Raw genomic sequence first — 19733 nt, 5'->3', positions numbered from 1 at the left:
CAGATTGCTTTCGTAGCTTTCGCTATGAAGTCTACCACTGTTACTATTTGTTTTTCCCAGAGAAAAACAAGCCTATTCATTGTTCTAAGGCAAAGTGGTGCGTAATCTTGATTTCACCGCCTGATAAGGTAATATGTTTGCCCCTCTCTAGATTGAAATCCTTGATAATTATTTAATTACATATTTTGCTGTTACAATGGTCTGGGTATTGTTCGTTTGTTGTATTTTAAGTGAAAAGTAGACAAAGATCGCCTTTTATAACGTCGCAGCTCTGCATGTTTTTGCATTAGTTGTTAGTTAAGCAAAAAGCTTCACTCTATGATTGAGTGCCTAGAATAATGGTGATTCGAAATATTCGAAATAATAAGTTAATAAAGTACGTGAAACAATGATTTAATTCTCACTTCGATATACTATTATTTATACTTGTTCCATCTGTTAGCTTCAGTTCTAATCAGAGCTGTGAATCACCCCGGAGTTGAACCGCTCCGAACCGAAGTAACTAATAATCAATATTAACTAACAATAGTAACTAATAATAATCAAATAATTTTCAATCAAGAGGTTAATAAAAGGGGCCGCATTGAGTCTCGGTTGGTGTCACTAAGATGGGTTTTAAAGCTGATATTTTTCTAGCCATATTTATATAATTATATAGTAAATTTATTGTATATAGTAAATAACTTATATAGTTTATACTTCCGAATGGAAAGAGCATAACCTAACTACATATTTTATAAATTAGTATAATTAAATCTGTGTAGATGAAATATAAATATAAAAGTGAGTTTAATTAGGATATTTTAATAAAACTTGCATCCAATATTTTCTACCCCCAAGCGGGATTCGTTTTCAAAAAGTTTAAATTCTGTTCTGTGTTTAATGCTGCAGTTTCGTTTGGTTAAAACTAACCCACCGCTTATTGCGAAAACTGTTTAGTTTTGCCATAGGATTGATTATTATACGTAAATATGATTAATTAGCCTCGCGCCGTTTGTGGGTTTTTCCTCCTCGACTTTCTGTGAGCCGTCTCTTGTGAGGAGTCTTCTGAGTTGAGTGTTCTACCTGCAAAACTTGGGTGCTCAATAAGTCGGCTTATTGTTCTTGCGGAACACTTTTGATATGCAAATGAAAGCCCGCGACATATACAGAATATTAGTAATCCACCAGATAATACCAGATAGAGGCAAATTTTTTAGCACATCTGACTAACGGGGCATTACAAAGAACGCATAAATTATCGGCGTCAGTCTTGATAATGTTTGCTCTTCACAAAATGGTAAGCCGTACCTTTCGCTCATAAGTAATGTGTATACAGACCCAGTAACTGTTGTTCCCGATGGCAAAGGCCCGCTCTTTTCGCAAGCTGTTGAACAAACTTTTCAAGAAAATCCCAAGGAATGCTGTGCTGTATTCATAAACAAGGGAAAATTAGGAAAACTAATAGATATTAATTAGAAGGAGGGAATGAAAAGCGTAGCAAAGCGATTTTCAAATACCGGGTCACATGGAGTTAATGGCGGGTAGAACTATGCGGATGACTCTTGGTGGGCTGGTGTATGTAAGAATTAGGTGGGGCACGATGATTGGTGTGGTAGAAGTTTTTAAGATTGACCCGCATACCATCGTGCGGGTTGGAGGCAAGAGCGGAATCCACTTAGACAGAGGAACGGTCGGGGCATCAATTGCACTTTGATGGCTGTTAATTAAACTTCGCACTGTACTTTTCGAGCATTGTTGAGCTATCGTCGTCCGTCGGTTGAGGAAATGCTTGTAAGTTTTTGTGCAGATCCATCACGGATGCCGTGCCAGGAATTGGCTCAGCTCATGATGACACCTGCCCACTTGAAAAGCTCGTACTGGGGGTTAACGGTTCATAGATGAGGCCTCCAATTTCCGACACCACATTATCATGGTTTTATACTCAATATGATTTTATTTCTTTCAGCTTTCAGCTAATGAAATTGACTACATCCGAGGACCTCGCCCGATGTGCGTGGTGCATCGCCTTTGAATCGAATTCGGAGATATGGTGAGTCATTGACCAGAGGCCAAGGAACCCGCGTAGAAGTTTGCTGTCATGTGAGCAGAGATCTGTCAACAAACACAACATTCAACGGAGGGCGGATAGGAAAAGAGTAGAGCACACGACAGATATCCACAGACACGTTGCACCATCAAGGAGCTCCAAATGGAGGCCACTGATCAGGAGGTCGTGCTGGAGGGCAGGGAAGACCTCATGTCCACATCGGCCACATCGTCCACGAATGGCGGGGACTCAAATGGTTGCGGCAAAAAATTGGTAAGTTGAGCTTAAACCTGCCCATCATGTGGGTAGTTGGGGATGCATTCCATTTCCCTTTTAAAAAATTTTACTTTCTTAAAACTGAAAATTCTGGACTATTCAGGAACTAGTAAGGACTAGTGGGGGACTAGTAGGGACTCGAAGTTTTTTCCGACCTCAAGTATTACCCAATATAACATAAGAGTTGCTGCTGAATGCTTTATGCAACTAAATATTGAAATGCCAAATGGTCAAGGACGCCAGCTTAATAAGCAATTCAATGCAATTTAAAATAAGAAACTACAGCATTATAGGCTACTGCCCACACGTTTACATGAAAGCAGTATCAATGACTCCACACCCTGGACATCTGTCCCCTGACATACCCACCACCCAACTCCGCTCAATTCAAGCAATTCATGCTAATTATACATGCTTCATTTTATTGCATTTACGGCACTTATTGTTAATTTAGTCCGTAACCTCGCCGGATCCCACACCGTACGTGACCAAGCAGCGGGTGACGCGGCCCACGCCTCCCGCTCCTTCGAAGAACCCGATGCAGTTCGTCCAGATCAAGCCCTGCAACCTCTATCAAACCGCACAGGAGCAGCTGAAGAAGGCCGAGGAGGTCAAGAAGCTTAAGGAGGTGAAGAAGGAGGAGCCAGAGGAGTGGCAGAACGTAAGTTTATATCACATATACAAACAAGAGAGAACACTATAGTCGAGTTACCCGACTATTTGATACCCGTAAACTCAGCTAGTGGAAGTGTGAACGAGAAATTTCATCATTTTTGTGGAATATCGATAGAAGTTGAGAAAAATATTAATAAAATAAAAAAAGTTTCAAAAGTTTGGTAGTGACAGTTTTGAGCGGCTTGTGGGCGTGGCTAAAAGTTTTTTGACAACTCAATTGCAATTTACAAGACTAACAAAAAAAAATATCAAAACATTTTCCAAAAGTGTGGGCGTTTCTGTTTTGGGCGGCTTGTCGCCGTTAGAGTGGGCGTGATTCTCTGGAATCTGCATGCTTAATCACATTCTAGCTTTTATAGTTTCTGAGATCGAGGCGTTCATTTGGACGGATTGACGGACATAGCCAAATCGACTCAGTTATTGATCCAGAATATATGTATATACTTTATATGGATGGAAACGCTTCATTCTACCTTTAACATACTTTTCAACGAGTCTATAGAAATTTTTAATGAAAGAGTCGTGAATCGTAGCTCTGACATTTTGATCTGCCTTTAAAAAGGCTTGACGAAAACTGTTCAGACCTTTTATAATACAGACCAGTATGCATAGTATAGTTAGTTTCAGGAATTTAACCTAATCTACAAAATTAATCGGGACATCTGAGTAAAACCGATTTCAAGAATCGGCTTCCGAAACTAGGTTTATCTTTTTTGTTTGTGGTTGGTGTTTTGTGGCTGGATGTCGGAAACTTACAGCCCCGGATAAACTAAAGCGAAATCACTTGGGCATGGCACATATCACATGGCTCGTTATGGCCGCTCCAGTTTCCAATACACGTCGCCCGTTACCGGGCACAAATATACTGCATTGCATAATCTCTATTACATTTTGTTGATTGTTTTTTCTCGTTGCCTGCTTTTTGCCCACTTCTATTTTCCTTGCACAATATTGTGTGTTACATGCAAATTACTGCTGCCATAACCCCGACAAAGAGTTGCTTTTGACGTGACTGTACTTAACTAATTACCGAATCAGCCATTTTGATGCAGCCGCTGCATTTAAAGTGTCTTTCGGCGGTTGATCAATGTTCCATGGGCATAAGCTTTTCGAAATTTATTAGGTTCCCAGACAAAACTTTGGGTTACGGATGTGGGCCAAAAAGAAAAAGAGAAGAAATCCATTAAAATGCGTACGGCGTTTTGCAACTGGGCGACCAACTTTGCTTGAAAGGAAAGATCAAATGCCACTTAGTGGCTTTCGTGTATAAATTGCGAAAATCTTTCAAATTTAAATGTAGTAATCAGAATTTGCAGATCTATCGAAACCCTCTCACTCGACCGGAAACGTTTAAACTGTAACTCAACCCAGGAAACAAGAGAACAGCTTTTTGATTAATAACCTATAATATATTAGGAAGAATATCAGGTTTTTAAGGTAGAGTAATCTGAACAGTGGCACATTTCACTGATTCATAAAAAATTGGATCATAAATTCTTTACTTCGGTAACGACTGAAAACCATGAAACTGAGCGAAGTTTACGCGCGGCTTGGAAACATTTCACCTTTGTCACGTAGTTCCGCAGCCGCGTCAAAACTTTTTAATTGCCATCAAAAGAAACTTACTCCAGCTCGTCCACTTCCCCAGTGCGAATAACACAATGACATTTTACACTTACACGTCTGCGCATTTCGTTTTCTATACAAACTTTCGCTGCCTTTCTGCCCAAAACAAAACATGGCCAACAAACAACAAAACCCGGGGACAAAAAACTAATAACAAATGGAATATACACAAACAGAACCTTGACAATTGGAAATCATCAAGACGAAAACGTGTCGAACACATCATCGATCGAGCGGTGGAGACAAAGAAACTCGAACTGGAGGAGCATGATCGCTTGCGCCGAAAATCGAAAACATTCACCGAAATGATGGAGGAGAGGCAAGTACAAGTCCAAGTTCCGATCTAGCGATCTAGCCTGCTCCACGAAATTCGAGTCCTACCACGGTCGACAAATTCCTATTAAATGCCTAAAATTCAAGTATCAAGTGATAAAGACATCGCAGTGTTTCTTTGATAATTCTGATCGAAGACTAGTCAAAAAGTTTTTGTGAATATCCGTTTGTAACGTAATCTTTTAAGAAATTTAATTGAAATATCCCTTTATAAAGTCGCCATAAGCAGCCCGATTTCGCCTTCAACACCTGTGATATACCTCCTGAAAATATATGAAACTTTATTAAAACACATAAATATTCTCACAGGGCTGGAAGGGGCGGACCTCGGGGACGTGCCAAGCTGGCTTCTCTGGCCGTATACAACGAGGATGAGACGAACGACCTGAGCGATCTGGGGATCGGAACCAGCAGTGCCAGCGGAAAGAGCAGCCTGTCAGAGGACTATGACAATAACAGTGTTATGGTGAGTTCCAACCAACGAAGCACATCGCCACAGTAGTAAGGACATATCTCAGCACCATTTCTAGTGGCAGTTGCTTCGTCTCAATTTTATTGCCATTATTAAGACTCATTTATGTGTCACAGCGCTTAAAACTATTAAAGTAACAATTAAATCTAATTTGTGTTTTGCCTGCATATGAAGCTCGTGCTTTCAAGACTTATTGGAAAGTGTTGCCAGCGAAGCGATGCGACATGGGCTAAAAACACAAATAGATTATTAGTCAAATGCCCACACAAGCACCACTTTATTGTGGTTATCAAAATACCAATCATAAATAGTAATCAATGAATCACAAACTATCTAAAGTGTGCAGACTGAAGATTGAAACCAAGCGAAAGATTGAGCTACGGATCGAACAATTGGGTGCGCTGGTCGCCAGCCCATAAAATGTCCTAAGCTGGAAAATAATATATTAGTTCTTGGGATCGGGAAAAAAACACTAAATTGTATTTACAGGGTTTTGTCGGGACTTGTTGACGTGGCAATGTTTAAAATCACAACATCTTAGTTCTTCCACTAGAAGTGCGAACGAGAAATTTTTACATTTTTCTGGCATATTGATAGAAATAGGGAAGAAAAGAATTTAATGAAAAAAAATTAAAAAAATGTTTCAAAATTGTGATCGTGACAGTTTTGCGCGGCTTTTGGGCGTTAGAGTGGGCGTTTAAAAAACTCGTTTGACAAATCGATTGAAATGAACAAGACGAATACTAAAAATAAACAATTTTAACACGTTTTCAAAACTGTGGGCTTGAAAGCTTTGTCAAGGGTGTTAGAGTGGGCGTGGCAAACAAATTTATGGCATACCAATAGAAATTTACAAGACAAAACATCAAAACATTTCCCAAATTGTGGGCGTTAGAGTGGCTTGGAGTCTGCATGCTTAATCTCAACTTTCTAGCTTTTATAGTTCCTGAGATCTTGACATTTATACGGACGGACCGACGGACATGGCCAGATCGACTCCACTATTGATCCTGATCAAGAATATATATACTTTATATAGTCGGAAACGCTTCCTTCTGCCTGTTACATAGGAATCAAGGAATCTAGTATACCCTTCTACTCTACGAGTAACGGGTATAATAGCACTACTCGATTTAAAAAAGCGCTTAAGCTATAAAGCTTTAAGAAAATATAGTACAACTAGTGTGTCCTCAGGTGACAAAATATACTTTGCATTTAATTCCATATCTGCTCTTTTCTGTACAAATTCCAAATTTTATTATATTATTTTATTATATAAATTTTATTTATATTTTTACAAATAGAGCGACCATGCGGCGGCGCTGGATAAGGCGATTGGAGTAGCTTGCTCTGGAGATACTGGAGTAACCGCCCAAAACGTAGACGAGCAGCTGAATCACATAAACCGCAACGGCAGCAATGGGAACCACAGGAACGGAGGGGCTGTTGGCCAGCCGGGACCATCGAGTTCCTCCAAATCAGCAGGGCGGGAATACATCTCCTCTCCAGGATACGACACGTCCTCCAGTAACGCGCAAGCTAGTTCTCCGGATCTCTGTGAATACACCTACGAGGGAGCCATCCAGGACTACAAGCAAAGAGTTCAACGGGCCAGCAGCAATGGCAATGGAAACGCCAACGGCAAGGCGATCGCAGAGCCCGTTGCTTATCCCACAAGGCGAGGCTCTAAAATTGAGGATCGATTAAGTGGTTTTGAGGTGACATCGCCAAGCGACACACAGGAGGGTGTAGAGAAGCAAAAGGTGGACGTGCCCAAGGTGGACATATCCAAACGCAAGGAGATCTTCGAGCAGGCCAAGGCTGAAGTCTCCAACGAAGGTGCTCCTGCTGCCCCAAAACTGGTACTTCGTGATGGTTTTACCAATGGAAATTCATCTCCCACTACCTCGGAAGTGAGGCGTCTTTCTGGTGACATCTCCAGCATTCGAGATCGCATGCAGAGCTTGGAACAGCAGCGAAAGGCTTTCAGTTCCAGCAAGAGCGTGGATGTGCCGGTGCCGCCTCTTAAGCAGCGGTTAAGCAGTCTACAACAGTCCGTTGCCAAAGAGGAGCAGAAGAAGCCCCCGTTGGTTGCGCTCATCGATGCCAGACAACTGGAGATCATGAGGGGAGAAGAGGAACGTATGCGCCAGCAGCAGCAACTGAAAGAGAAGCATACTCTACAAACCCAAACCACTTTGTGTGCATCTACGCCAGCTCCTCCTGCCCTAATTGTAGAGGAACCGCCGGTGGCAGATACCAACGATGACAGCGGCATTCAGGAGGACACAACTGATGAGCTACACCAACAGCAGCAACTCAACGCAGCCATCGCCGCCTTGGCCCTCGAGGAGCTCCAGTTAGAGGAGGCAGCCAATGCGGTCAACCAAATTGAAGCGGAGTTCGATGAGCTGACTGATCGGTATCCCTCGCCACTGCCACCAGCTCTTCCGTCGGTTCAACAAAGCATCCATCAATCGACAGCCGCTCAGGTTCCAGCACAAGCGGTCAATCAGGCGGCTGCTCCTCCATTGCGGGACATGGAATTTAGTGTAAGTTGTACTAACAATTTTATCGAACCCGCTAAGATAAGTCCTTGTGATGTTGATGTAGTAGCTGCTTCAGCGGTGTCGGTGTCGAAATCTGGCCCCACTCCCAATCCCACATCCACTTCAAATACGGTATCCTTCTCTCCCAATTGTAACTTGCGTAGGAAGCCCTCCAATGAAATGGTGCATCATCGCAATTTGCTTAAAATGTTCAAGGAAACCTTTCAAAACGACGACGATCTGAAAGAGGCCAGTGAGCTGGTCACCTCGTCGGGTCAGTTTACTCAGATCATAGACTTTACCAAGCAGCCAAGTAATTCCCCCATACCAATACCTGTACCAGAAACTTCCACTCCGATTCCCACCCAGATACCGCGACCCCTGGGCAAGCCGCCCATGTCGCCCAAAGCGGTGAGGTTAGCGTCCAGTTCTAAGGAACATATAAATCCTTTAGGTTCACCCACGAACTCTGGAATTTCACCCCCCCATTTCAGTATCAATGGACGTGTGGAGATTTTTAATTCACGGCAACTAGACAAGCCGCCCACGCCACCAGCTCCTCCCAAGAAACCTGTAAGCACTGAGCATCCAGTGAAGGAAGCGATTCCTTCGCCAGAAGTGGTAATGTGCGGTCCTCCTATGACCATCGTTGATCCCGACGAGCTGCCCAAACCGAATACTGTGAAGGCCCTTTCTAATTGCTTTAGCCAGAGCGATTTCAATCCGATTACTTCACCCATAATGTCGCGAAAACCTTTGTATACGGGTCGCATTCCCCAGGCCACATCACCCTCTTCTCCAAAGCCCCCGAAACGAGTTCAGCTTGACGAGGTCGATCGTAGCTCCGGGGACTATGCCCCAGTTGTTGGTGAAACCAAGGCGATTGTACACACGCCCCCTAGCAAAATTAGCGCCCAAGTAAACCCAAGTCTAGATCCCCTAGCACCCAACGACTCACTGTACATGCACACATCCTCGCCCAGCGAGATGCCTTCTTTGAAAGCCTGTGTCCCGAATAAATCCAGCTTGTTCAAGTTGGCTTCGTCACGACCAACCTCGCCTTCGGTGGATGTGGCTTTGTATCAGCAATTCCTGGATAGAGAAGCCCCAAGGGATATCACAATGTCCGAAGAAGACCGCAGGAGAATAGAGCAGTTTGCTGTAGAGGAGAAGCCCTGTGATAAGATTGATGTGACCAAATCACCCCTGCCCAATACTGGTATCCAGATTGTGACCGAGGATCTGGTGAAGAGGTGTGATGGCAAAAATAAATACGAAACGCTAAGCGAGCCAGACGGCTTACCCAGCCAGGAAGACATTGCCCTGTGTGCGGGATTACTAGACTGTTTGGCTCCAGCCCAGGAGCCCATTTGCGACAGCGTCGATGTGAGAAAGAATCCAGTGCCGGCCACTGGCTTCCAGGACATCAGTGAGGAGGAGGTGAGAAAGTGCGATAGATATAATAAAAATGCTGTTATCGCAAACAGACCAAGCTCACCCATTAACAATGTCAGGGCAGCTCACTCGAAGGCTTTGATGGACACTTGCGAGCAGATCATTGCAGAGGAGCGCATAGCTAGCAGTCAGATGATGAAGACTTCGATGCCAGAGTCGGTGGAGAAACCGTCGACCCCGCTCGTAGGCCGCAAGTCCAAGATTCCAATACCCAAGCCCTGCTGTATTTCGGCATCTGGAACTGATTCAATAAGTAGAGCGGGCTATGCACCAGCTACACCCTCACACCTCTCGGGAAGTGCTCAGCAGCCGTTAATAGCGCGCACTCATGTGGTGGAAACAGAGATCAAGGTCAAGGAGATCTCCCCACCCTGTTCCCCCAAGATAGAGGAGCCGACTCAGCACCATGCATCACCAGCTAAGGAGAAGAAAGCCAAGAACATATTTGACTTCCTGCGTAGAAACTTTGGGCATCAGGAAGAGCAGCAGCATCATCCCACCCTGAATGAGACCCTTGAGAAAAAGGTGGTGCTCACCAGCACCAAGAGTGGCGTAGATGTGGTCGATGCGGATGAATATGTTCGGGTAGACAATTCAAAGTTCTACTTGGCAAGTGAGCTGCAGGACGAGCCAGTGCCACCTCCTCTGCCTAAGACCCCTGCTCCTGTCAACATTGAGATTCGAAAAAAAATCACCACAAATGAGATATTAGAGGAAAATACCACAGAACAGGCGCTGACCCAGGAAATAAGCGATTTGCTAGACGACGAGATCATGAAACTGGAGAATTGACATTGGTCTCAAAGTCACCAACATCCCTTGACCTACAGGGTTGGGTGATTAGAGTTCCCCATATATCGGAGTGGTACGTGATCTCTCCAACACCTTTGCGTCATTAGAATAGCTCAGGATCTTTCCTTCCAGCTATTCACTGACCTTAAATGGCTCTCTCAGATTAACACATGTTTTGTCGAATTGGTACTTGAACATTTTATAATCGAAACGATAATCAACGAATGATAATTTCAATCGAATTTATTTTTACTATGGTTTCCGTTCTTTTTTGACATTATTCACTTTTTGTTTACATTTTGTTATGGGCTCAAGCTACGTAATCTACAGTTTTTCTTTACTTAATTACATACTATACTAAACCCAAAAATGATGTATGAATAGAAAATTTGATTTTATATAAACAATTGTCAAACATATGTTTTATGGATATATATTTATACACAAACTACACACCAAAATAAAAGGAAGATCGTAAACTTCACTAATTTCGCGCTAATACACAAAAATAATTAAATATAAACCGCAAAAGCATACCAAATAAATTAAAGAACTATAAAAATTAATAATACAATCGAGATCAAATTGTTATTCTATTTTTTAATAAACCATAACTAAAATCCAAATCAATCTGATAAAACTGCAGGATTGATAACTTCAAATTCATATTTCTCACGCTGCTAATAAATACATACAGTGTCGCTAGAAATTGAACTGCTTGCACTGCTTGGCAGCCTAGTTCAGTTGCGGTGTAGAATGTAGATAGCTTATGTAGACACAGATGATACAGACAATTAGGCGTAGAAATGAAATGTTTACTTTGTGTGAAGTTGAGTTTAGATGTTTATGCATACATTATTAACGTCGGATCCGTGAAATGATTTGAAATTTGCTAACGAAGTTCGAGCTCCAGAGAAAGAGAAAATTATCCGGGAAAGTGCCAACAATAGATGTGGACAAAGCAATGGATCCCGATATTCCACATGTCTACGATCCCCTGGATTTCCCATCTTTATACCAAAGGTTGAGGGTTTTTAAGTCTTAATTCTACATGCTATCTGACTCACCTTTTGCCATAATTCGTGTATATATTTCTCTTACATGCCTTGCCCTCCTTTGTTGGCTAAAAAATGTAAAATATGATTTATCTTTTGATGCAGTTACATAGTTTACATGCTTACTGCCAACAAAAGTTGTTGCAAGTATACAATTTCCGAGGTAAGCGGTCTCTCAATCTTATATCCCCCTGTTGTGTGCCTTTTGTGCCTTTTGTTTTGCCATTTGTACTCTTCTTTTTAATTTTCTGCCTTTATTTCTGTTTGTTTGGCTGTCCGCCTGTATTCGTTCTAATGGTCTAAGTTGCATTGCATGTTTCGTTTTACCCACTTAGCACTTGTATTAAATGCCAAATGTCACTCATCCGCCTAGTGGGGTTTCAGTTCGGCTTCAGCTTCAGTTCGGCGCTGCATACTTTGGGGGGTATAGTCGGGTCGGGCATTTGTATCCACCCCGTCTATACACCCTGGATTGCTGTTCTCGCAGTTTTGCAGCCCAGTGTATCGCCTCCCTTAGTATCTAAACAAATCGTTGGGTCGTTTTGACGCTGCTGCGCCTACGTTTAGTGTACTTAAAGCCCTCAACGGCATTGGTTCTGCCGAGGAAGTTCCGCATATTCCCGGTCTCACACCTGTGTTTGCGGTGTGTTATCTTTACGGCGCCCCGTAATAATATAATCGCGAATTATTCGCATTGGACAGTATCTAAATTTCGTCCCACAGATACCAATAAACCGATTGCAGCGCTCCAGTTCTTGGAATCGTGTCGATCATACACCAGGGGTAAGCGGCTGCCTTAAGTGCTCAAGTGCTTCTCTTGCACATATAATCGGTTCCTGCAATCTCGTGCGAGCTTAAAGGGTCGGAACGAGGTGATAAATGCACACACAAATGGGACACAAGAATGTCCAAAATCTGTTCGTATCCTAGTTACGAATACTTCAGTCGACCAGCGCAGGCGACAAAGGGATTCTAGCTATTCTATTCCGACTATTCATAATCCGATAGTGCATAGTAAGGTATTAACCGTACTTATTACTTCGTACTTCGCTCCAGATCCAGATACTCGAGTGGGTAATCTGCCAATATATTGGGTTATTAGTATTATCGTGCTGATTCCGGGAAGTGCATCGGAATTCCGTCAGTAATGCATTGTTCTGTTTTTCCTTCAGCTTTGGGTTAATTAATTTCCGGTGTATAATTTAATTTAATTTCGTTTGTTCATTTGTTTTGTTTAATTAGCCAGACAGCCTATGTTGCAACTAACTAAAATTCATGCGATCCATGCGCACTTTTCTCTCTTTCTCTGTCATGCACATTTTTGACGCTTTCTCGCTCGCTCGCCATGTCACGCCCACTCATCCCACTCTACAGATCAACGAAGCTCTTGAATTGGCGCTGCAAGCTATTGATCGCGAGGCGACCACCAAGCCAATGGACAAGGCACACCATCCACAGAAGCAGGAGGAGAAGGAAGAGTTGAGAGATCAGCCAGAGGAGCAGGAGCCAATTTGCGAGGAGCGGCACGAGGAGGAGTCCAATGAGCAGGGGGAATCATACACCGAGGGTGGGGAAATGCCAAATAAAACCGATAAGCAGATGCAGGGGGGACGAGAGCCCATCTATGAGAATGTCAGCTCGACTATATCTATGCATGAAGTAGATAATGAACAGATAGCAACGATGACGATAACCACACAGACCCAAGCGACGCGGAGAAGTCACAGGAGAAGCATTCCAAACAAGCCAACCAGCCACAATAACGAGAATAATCAAAGCCCTAATCAAACCAACAACAGCAGGAATCAAAAAGAGAGCAGCACAGCAGCAACATCGGCAACATCGGCAATATCAGCAGCGACCCCCGTGCCACCAACAAACCCGGGGGAACAACCAGAGCCGTACTACCAAGTGCCGAAGGCCGCGGAGCCCTATTACGATGCCCCTAAGCATTTGAGGCCGGTTCCCGTCTACGAAAATGTCGAGATCTTCTACTCGGCCCTGGAGATTAGTCAGGAATCTGTGGGGGCGCCAGTAGGGCTGATGCAGCCACCCAAGGAGAAGCCACCACCTCCGCCCACCGAGAGTCCGATTCCGTTGGACGAGGGCCACGTCGACGAGCTGGATGGATTGGGCAGCAGTCTTGGCCACAACACAGACACCTGGTCATCGGACAATACCTACGAGACCATATCGAACGGCACCCGCCGGCACCTTCAGGGACAACCCGCCCAGCCTTCTCCGCCCATCAAGCGGATGAACTCGACCAAACGCATCAAAAAGGAGTTGCGCAACAAGCGCTCCAGCTTCCTGGGCATCGAAACCGACGGCGATCTCGACGACATGGAAACCTATCTCGAGCTCACAGTGGCCCCGCCGCCGGATATGGCGCAGCTCTTGCAGGAGGAGCGCCGACTGGAGAAGCAGCTGTACATCAAGGCGGGACTCTGCGACAGTTCCGACACAGGTGAGTCGATATAGTCTTTATGTAGCCTGTAAGAAGAGCATCGATGTGTGTAAAAGAAAGCCGATACCAAAAGCCAACGTGGCATAAAAGCGAAAGTAGAGAGCATTGAGCAAATCACTAGCTGGATGGGGAAAGGGTGTCGACAGGCCAGAGGGTATAAGGTGGCCCCCATCTGCCCCACGAGGTTAAATATAAATAATCCGTTTAGTGTGCGTGGCCCATGGAGCTGCCAAAGCTGTGACTGAGATGCTTTCCCAACTTTGTGTTGAATGAACTACCGAAAACGAATCTGCTGGTTTTCGAACCTATTCCGATATTCGTAAAAAAAGATAAATTCGTAAACCAAGTATTTTATTAGATAAAATAGCAAAATGAATATTTCTTATTTTACATAGATGAAAGGAAATATATATTTTTACGAAGTATGAATGAAAAGGTTAGTGTTATAAAAAACGTATATTATTTGGAAACTATTGTGGAAACTCCACTTAACGTATATTATCCTAAATAATTATATGTTCCAATGGATTGGCCTCTTCCATTACTCATAGATATTGAATATAGTCATCATAACACAAACTTAAACCAATATAACCCACGCAATTTGTCTACTTTTGTCAAAGGTGAAAGTCGCGATTCTGGAGTTTCGGAAAACCATTCGCGTCAGAGCAGTGAGCACTACACGAACTCCTCCGAGGAGAACGATACACAGTCAGAGGCCACGCCTCCGCCATTGCCTCCGCCACCGTCGACCGCCCAAGTGGGTGAAGTCATATACCAAAATGAGAGCCTCTTGGCTGCCCAGACGCCGCTTCTGCAGACGGCCAAGGGAAACTCGGCCGAGTCCTGGACAGAATCAGCGACGGCCGCAGCTGCGGCCACCCAATCTTTGAGCGAAGCTACAGCAACGGCCAACGCCAAGATGCAGTCCATCGAGGATAAGATCCGGGAGCAGGGAGAGATGTTGCGGGTGGAACGCGAGCTACTGCATTTCTCGGTAAGTTTGGGGTTTAATAAATTACTGATAGGCACAAAAAACTATGGTTATCAACGGGAAAAGTGAATAATTTAAACTACTCTTTCACAGCAGGAGGAACTGAAACGGCAACGTGAGAATCTTGTGCTTCGAGAAAATATTGCGCGTCGAGAGTTGCAACACGGAGCCAAGATGCTGATGTCGAACAACCGGCGCTCGCTGCAGGATCTGCACCACGGCCTAGGAATCGGAAACGGAATGTTAAGTGCCTTCCAACCATCGCAACACCACCAGGTTCCAATGCCACCACTGCACTCGCAGCAGATTTACGCCAATGTTCCGCAGCATCAGCAGCAGGTGGCTTTGCATGCATATCACCAGATGGACACGGACTACCGCAAGTCCATGTCAGATCTGAACGAGTTCTCCAACTGCCTGATGCTGCCGCCAACGCCGCCCACAAAGCCTTTGAGGGCCATGCAATTGAACGCCAGTGGTCATGGCCTAGAACCAGATTATGCGGTTAGCACGAGGCAGCGCCAACAACCGGCTCCGTACGGTGGCTCTCTGGTGAAGATTGCTGGAACACCAATACCGCCACGGCTCCCTGGTCAAGGATATGCCGTCCAAGCGCCGGCAGCGGCAGCGGCAGCTTACCATCACCAGTCGACCCAAAACTTGAGCAATATGTCCAGGAACACACTGCTCGCTTTGAGTGCCACCCCAAAACCAAAGTACGCGGACGGGTGGGTGCAGGTGCGAAAGAGTTCCGACAGCCAACAGAGCAGCGATGTGGCTTGGTTGTCGGCCCAGCAGCAAAAACGCAAATCCATGCCGGACTACGGCGGAGCACTCTACAATAACAACCACTGGCTACTCCAGGAGGCGGAGCAGCGACGCATCGAGCAACTTAATCGGCTGTCTATGCCGGCCGGCAAGTCGATGGCCAAGCCGCTGCCCGATTCCATTATACAAACTCTGACGGAGCGGGTCCAAAGCAAAGGAATCGGCGATAGGAAGCGGTGAGTGGTCCAGTCTAGGCTACAAAGTAAATCACATACATGTTAAAAGGCATGTTATGCGATAGCTTAGAAACTAAAGGATGAACTGATACCATTTAGGTCCAATTGAACTCCTTATAGACCCTTTATTATAGCTTCACTTCTTTTTACCAACAGTTTCGATAGCAACGGCAACTATAGCAAGGCAAATGGCAACAATGTCTACCAGCAACAGCAGAAGAATGTCACGAACGGCAGCAGCATCAATGGCAACAGCAGTCAGGGGCAGGAGAAGGTGCTCAGCGTCAGTGGCAAGAAGAAGTGCTCCCATTGCGGTGACGAATTAGGTAAACTTTGCTACTACGTTGGTTGTGAGTGTTGTGGTTGTTCTTTTAAACCCCATACCCCTCTTTCATCGACATTTTTGAGAACATCTAGGCTTGGAGAATCTCATGAATAGAACACACTTGGATACACTAGTCTCATGGTGGGCTCGGTCAATCATTTATGCTTTCTCCTTCCTATTGTTATAAACTCTTTGTCAATAAGTTTACTTTCTCACTTACATGTCTGTGACAGATCTGGGCTGCACCCACGACAATTGTCGGCAGGTGCACAAAGCGCTCAAATATATTGTATGGGTGTAATTTGAAAAGGACTAGCTTAACAGTTTGAAATATTTTAGGTATATTGAATAAATCTTGGAAGCGGAATATAATATCTAAGCCGTGGTGTTGGCCACAGCCTTTATGTTGTCGTATATTTGTAGTCTACGTAAACGCGGTTTACAATCACTTATTTTGGTTTGCAATTGTGCACTGATTATACAAAATATATTACAACAAGCTTGTATTTTAAATTTCGTTAATTTCAGTAACTTCCCTAATCCCGCAACTAAGCTAAAAGTTTCTTTAACTAATTCCACAGGCCGCGGCGCTGCCATGATCATCGAGTCGCTTCTGCTGTTCTACCACATCAACTGCTTCAAGTGTTGCGTCTGCCACGTCCAGCTGGGAGATGGCCTCAATGGAACCGATGTCCGTGTGCGAAACCACAAGCTGCACTGCCAAAACTGCTACTCCAGCGATGACGGCATTAAGTTCAGCTGCGTCTAACTGAGCTCTCGCGCAGGGAAACGGAAGTCGACTTTAAAATAGAATTGGGGTTGTTGTTGCTCTGTTGCTTTTGCAACATTGATTGTTGTTGTTGTACTAGTAATACATAAATATTAAATAGAGATGATAAATCGCGTGTTCACATATATACACTACATATATCTACATATTCTGAGAACAAAGTCAAATCCAATATGCTTCAGATTAGTGTTAATCTCTTCTATATGCATCCGTACGAAATTTAATGTTTTTAGCTAAGATTTTAACATTTTATACAACATATTCTAAATGTTTGAAAATCCAACGCTATGCATTTCATATGTTTAAAAGCCAAGCTCTTAAAATGTTACTTCATGACAAAGTTAGATTCACATTTCAACTGAAATGTGTGTTGAAACGTAAAAGAAAAATCAAAAAGGAAAAACTCCAAACAAACAGTTGTTTTGAAATTGTATTGTATTTAAATTTACAACTCATTCTGACGTTTCCTTTTCGCGCCCGAGAATTCTCTTGTTTATAAATTTAACTTTTTGTACACGCCCACTTAGAATACCTAACGACGTATCCAATGTACCTAAAACTATATACAAACACCCATCCACACGCAACTCACTAACATAAGTTCATATTATTATATACATACCTTTAAACTTCATGGGAGGAGCATATAACGTGAAAGATGTAATTTCTAATATCCGTTATTTTTATTTATTGTAATTACGCATAAAGTTAAAAATTTGTATATTCTACACACATCTTGGATTGTATGATTACCTTATAAACATGATCGGTATATGAATAATTTTTCTGCTTAAATACATCAAAGAAGATATATTAATTTCTTGTAGTTTTTTAATAAACTATTTCAACGATGGAACTGTTTTTTTTTTTTAATGTAAGCAACATCTGCAGATCGTTATAAAGTTATAAAAGATCTAAGGTATTCTTGGGGTAAGTCTAGAAGTCTAGGACTCGGATATATGTCCTTCAATGTTGGAAAAACGCGTAAGTCGTTTCTGAACTGATCATTGGCTAGTCCACTTTCTAAATTTTAGGCAAATACATCCTTTTACCTTTCTAATACGCCATATTACCTTACTTTTCTACCTGTCCTTCTGTTGCATTTCTGAAAAGTATGCTCAAAAAAAGAATGTCAATTATACATAAGCAGTTTCATCAAAGCACTAGAATAATTATTCTAGGTGATTTCAGTATGATATTCCTTCAGAAATGAGTTTTTTGATCATGCCAAGTTTTTCTGCTTTTCACGTCCCATTTGAATAATTTTTTTAAGGTAGGTTTTCAAAGATATTGTTGAAAATAGGAATAAAAATATTAAGTTTTATAACCATGTGCTTTTTACCAAAGATATTGTTGAAAATAGGAATAAAAATATTAAGTTTTATAACCATGTGCTTTTTACCAAAATAAAATAGATAGTGGTGCCATTTTTTTCTCCTTATTCTCCTTACTATTTTGATAGGGAAAAACCCAGATTTATGCGAAATATCGGTACAAAATATGCTGTGCTGGTGCTATTATTTTCTTCGCAGCTTTATATACCACGAATAGCAAAAACCAAGAACTGAATTCAAATGCCTTAGAAGCAACCAGTATCTTTTTATGTAAAACAGTGAAATTAGCCGGCGAAAAGGAAACTTTAATCATTTATAAAATACTACTGCCATCTGAGAATGAAATTTCGACAAAAAGTATGCAAAAAGTATTTTTATTTAACCATGTCCGAAGGTCTGCCCGTATGAATGTAAATATCTCAGGAACTTTAAATGCTAGAATGTTGAGATTAAGCATGCAGATTGCAGAAGCATAGACGCAACGCGAGTTTACTTTATTGCCCACCTTTATTGCCCTCATCTTGAAAATGTTTTTATTTGTTTGCCAATTTCTATCGATATGCCAAAAATTATGCAATTTCTTGTTCGCACTTCCACTAGCTGAGTAACGAATATGTATGTGATAGCGATTAACTGGACTAAAGCGAATTGTCTTCATTTTAATTGAAGTGCTAAAGTCGGTTCCCCGACTATCAGATACCCGTTACTCAGCTAGTGGAAGTGCAACGAAAAATTTCTCCATCTTCTGGAATATCGGTATGAACAAATGAAAGCGCCTAACCAAATACCTTGTAAGCCAATGCAATTGCTGTTAATGGATGTAATGCCGCACAAAAAGAAGAAAATATTAACCAGTTTAAGCAATTAAAATAATTTAGTGTTTCCAGAGTGTTTAGTGTATTGCAGAGCAACAGCGGAGGGCCAAAAAAAAAAATTATAAGTAAATAGCATCACAAAAGTGCCGAAAACATTTCGCAGGACAAAGCGAGCGGCAAATAAAAATGTAAATCATAAAAAGCGTAAGCAAAATAAAAAAGCCTTAATTTGTATGCTGTCGCATATTCCGCAATGCTGAAGCATTGTCCTCCAAGTGGGTGGAGATGCCACCACCTGATACCACCAAGGCGAACAACCAAGTTCTGCCAGCAGACACCAATCCTTTTCAAAGGGCATGTGCGCTATGCGTCTATTATCGATGCCCGGTTACCAAACATCCCCTGTCATCAAAAAGCCCGATTCAATTGTCTGACCCAAATGTCTTTGGCAAAAAGTAAAAAGCCCAAGAGGGGCAGCCGCACAAACCGCTCTAGTATACCCTTTTATTCTTACAAAATGTAAGAAACTAGTTCTCAATGCAATGTGATTTCACATTTCGCTACAAAATTTGATATCAGAACTATTGTGTGCTGAAGGTGCGATCATTAAAAGTGGTTAGTTTGATTTTAATGATACATAAGTATCATTGTTACAATAATTTGTTCCTGGTGGTGAATCTTCTTGTGTTAGAGACTCTTTGACCGAACCGAATGCTCCTACAAACGCTACACGATCATCGAG

At 42.7% G+C, this 19733-nt stretch overlaps 1 protein-coding gene across 7 annotated transcripts in view; it reads left to right on the top strand.

Moving 5' to 3' along the window:
• LOC6551917 (uncharacterized protein CG43427) overlaps nt 1-17693 on the top strand; it is a 55033-nt gene extending 37340 nt beyond the window's left edge. For 2 of the 7 annotated variants that reach the window (XM_026976040.1, XM_015154061.2), the window contains 10 exons: nt 1949-2302; nt 2760-2966; nt 4783-4925; nt 5249-5405; nt 6716-7963; nt 12637-13729; nt 14353-14726; nt 14817-15727; nt 15884-16053; nt 16634-17659. In XM_026976040.1, the coding sequence (XP_026831841.1) occupies nt 2192-2302; nt 2760-2966; nt 4783-4925; nt 5249-5405; nt 6716-7963; nt 12637-13729; nt 14353-14726; nt 14817-15727; nt 15884-16053; nt 16634-16821 (4602 nt within the window). In that variant the 5' untranslated portion in view covers nt 1949-2191 and the 3' untranslated portion in view covers nt 16822-17659. Of the gene's footprint in view, nt 1-1948; nt 2303-2759; nt 2967-4782; nt 4926-5248; nt 5406-6715; nt 7964-11367; nt 11426-11809; nt 12046-12636; nt 13730-14352; nt 14727-14816; nt 15728-15883; nt 16054-16285; nt 16392-16633 lie in introns of those variants that run through there. The other 5 variants (XM_026976041.1, XM_015154057.2, XM_026976042.1 and 2 more) reach the window with 5 other exon arrangements.
• Nucleotides 17694-19733: the final 2040 nt, after the last annotated feature.

The sequence above is a fragment of the Drosophila erecta genome, unplaced genomic scaffold, assembly GCF_003286155.1.
Source record: "Drosophila erecta strain 14021-0224.00,06,07 unplaced genomic scaffold, DereRS2 tig00000000-arrow-pilon, whole genome shotgun sequence".
In the NCBI taxonomy this organism is placed as follows: Eukaryota; Metazoa; Arthropoda; class Insecta; order Diptera; family Drosophilidae; genus Drosophila; species Drosophila erecta.
This window is presented reverse-complemented; position numbering and strand designations above follow the sequence as displayed.